The sequence below is a fragment of the Meleagris gallopavo genome, unplaced genomic scaffold (genome assembly GCF_000146605.3).
Source record: "Meleagris gallopavo isolate NT-WF06-2002-E0010 breed Aviagen turkey brand Nicholas breeding stock unplaced genomic scaffold, Turkey_5.1 ChrUn_random_7180001862761, whole genome shotgun sequence".
Lineage (NCBI taxonomy): Eukaryota > Metazoa > Chordata > Aves > Galliformes > Phasianidae > Meleagris > Meleagris gallopavo.
The window spans coordinates 1-2,045 of NW_011128336.1; the positions used below are offsets into that span (position 1 = coordinate 1).

The following is a 2,045-nucleotide window of genomic DNA, read 5'->3' on the forward strand; positions in this document are numbered from 1 at the left end:
GAGCCAGAGGCGGCGGCTGCCAGGTGAGTCCCGGCCCTGCTGCGCCGCCCCACGCCCTCCTCGCCCCCTCATGCCCTCCTCACCCCCTCACCCTATTTGCTATTCCTACAGACTGCTCGTGGCCCGCTGCCCGAGCCGCCATCCCGCAGTGCCAAGGTAGGTGCCGGTGGCTCCGTGCTGGGCTCCCGGCTGGCCGTGCTGTTGGTGTGGGAGGCATTGGGGTACCTGGCACAGGGTGCCCTGAGCCGCCCGCATGCAGTGCCCAGGCTGCAGGTGTCCCCGGGGCTGACGGCGGTGCTGGTGGAGGTGCAGGTGGCCACAGTGGAGCTCAACTACACCCTGCGGCTCTACCACAACCACAGCCATGGCGCCGGCGGGTCGGGACGCGCAGTGACGGCGGTGAGTGCCTGCCCCTTTCTATCCCAACACTGCTACAGTCACCCCACTGTGGGGTGGTGTGCTGTGGGGTGACCCACATCTCGCTCTTGGTCACAGAGTGGGCCCATGAACTACAGTGTGCCACTGGAGGAGGTGCTCCCCTGCCTTTGCCTGCAGGTAGGAGCTGGGCTGGGTGCTGCAGGGACACAGAGGGAGGTGGAAAGGTGTCACCACCCCAGTGGGGCCAGCTGGGTGTGAACAACATGGGCACCCCAAATCATTTTTCTTTCTTTCTTCTCCACCCACAGGTCTGGCCAGAGATCCAGGACCCGCTACGGGCCACCCTGTGTCCTTTCTCCCATGGTACTCACACTGGGGTGGGACATCCATAAGGATACTGGGACATGGGCAGATGCTATGATGCACCAAGACCCCCGGGGACCCCACAGTGACCCCTCTCCCCATGCAGATGCAGCGGCGTGGGAACGACTGTGGGTGCAGACCCAGCTGGTGCTGCATGATGTGGGGCAGACATTCACCTGCTCTGTCTCTGCACCCTGCGACCTCCTAGCTGAGCTGGTGCCCTGCTGGAGCCCGGCACCTGCCGTGCCGTGCCAAGCCCTGCCTGGCCTGCAGCAGCCTGTCACCGGGCAGGTGAGCATCCCCATGGGGCCAGGACACGCCAAAGGGATGCATGGCACTGATGGGCTGCTCTCTGCCTGCAGGGACCACAGGAGTTCCAAGCGCTGCAGCCACACCCCAATCTCTGTGTGCAGGTAGTAGGCACCCTTGCCCCATGGCTGCCCCACAGCTACCCCACGGCCATCTTCTCCAATCAGTTCTCTCCTGCAGGTGAGGAGCAGCGGGAGGGTCCGGCTGACACAATGCCTGCGGGACTGTGAGCACCCTAGAGTGCTGCCTGGCCATGCAGACGACATTCTGTTGATGGAGCCTGGAGGGAACACATCACTTTGTGCCCTGCAGCGGGGCAACTGCACGCCGCTCGCCAGCTTCACTGCCATGGTAAGGGTCCTACTGGTCCCCATGTGTGGGGGTACTGCCACCATGCCTCTGGCTCAGCTGTATCCCCTGCAGGAAACCGGCCGCCCGGGGCTGCTGGAACAGCAGCTGCAGGAGGACGTGGCATCAGGGCAGTGTATGCAGGTCAGTGCATGGGCAGCATCTGGCGGGCACTGATGGGCTGGCACGTGACGGTGTGTGATGTGTCCTTGTGCCCACAGCTCTGGCGTCCTGAAAACGGCAGCGGGGTCACACTGTGGGCTTGTCCCATGCACAAGTGTGAGTAAAAGAAAGGCATGCTGTGGGTGCCAGGGGCATGGGATAGATAGTGACACTATGCCCCACAGACATGCGTGCCCGCTGGGCACTGGCCTGGCTGGGGGTGCTGGTGTGCACCGCCTGCATCCTGCTGCTGCTGTTGCTGAAGAAGGAGGACGTGAAGGGTGAGCACAGTGGGGCTGCACGTGGCCAAAACTGCGTGCTAAGCACTGTGTCACCCTCTCTGCTCCCCGCAGTTTGGCTCAAGTCTCTGCGCACTGGGCGTGGTTCCAAGGGTGAGTAGTGGGGATCACTCTGTGGGGCTGGGTCCCCTACGGGGCCACCCCCCTGGGGCTCTCGGGGGATGCCACTGATGCTGTCCCACAGCC

General features: G+C 63.9%; 1 protein-coding gene across 1 annotated transcript; it reads left to right on the plus strand.

Moving 5' to 3' along the window:
• Nucleotides 1-4: 4 nt before the first annotated feature.
• IL17RC (interleukin 17 receptor C) lies at nt 5-2,045 on the plus strand (the record flags this gene model as incomplete). The annotated part of the gene is made up of 12 exons (XM_010726931.3): nt 5-23; nt 112-156; nt 260-399; nt 496-555; nt 687-741; nt 848-1,032; nt 1,104-1,154; nt 1,231-1,401; nt 1,459-1,542; nt 1,620-1,677; nt 1,746-1,841; nt 1,914-2,045. Coding segments are annotated over 12 exons (1,011 nt in total), but the record flags the coding sequence as incomplete, so codon positions are not given.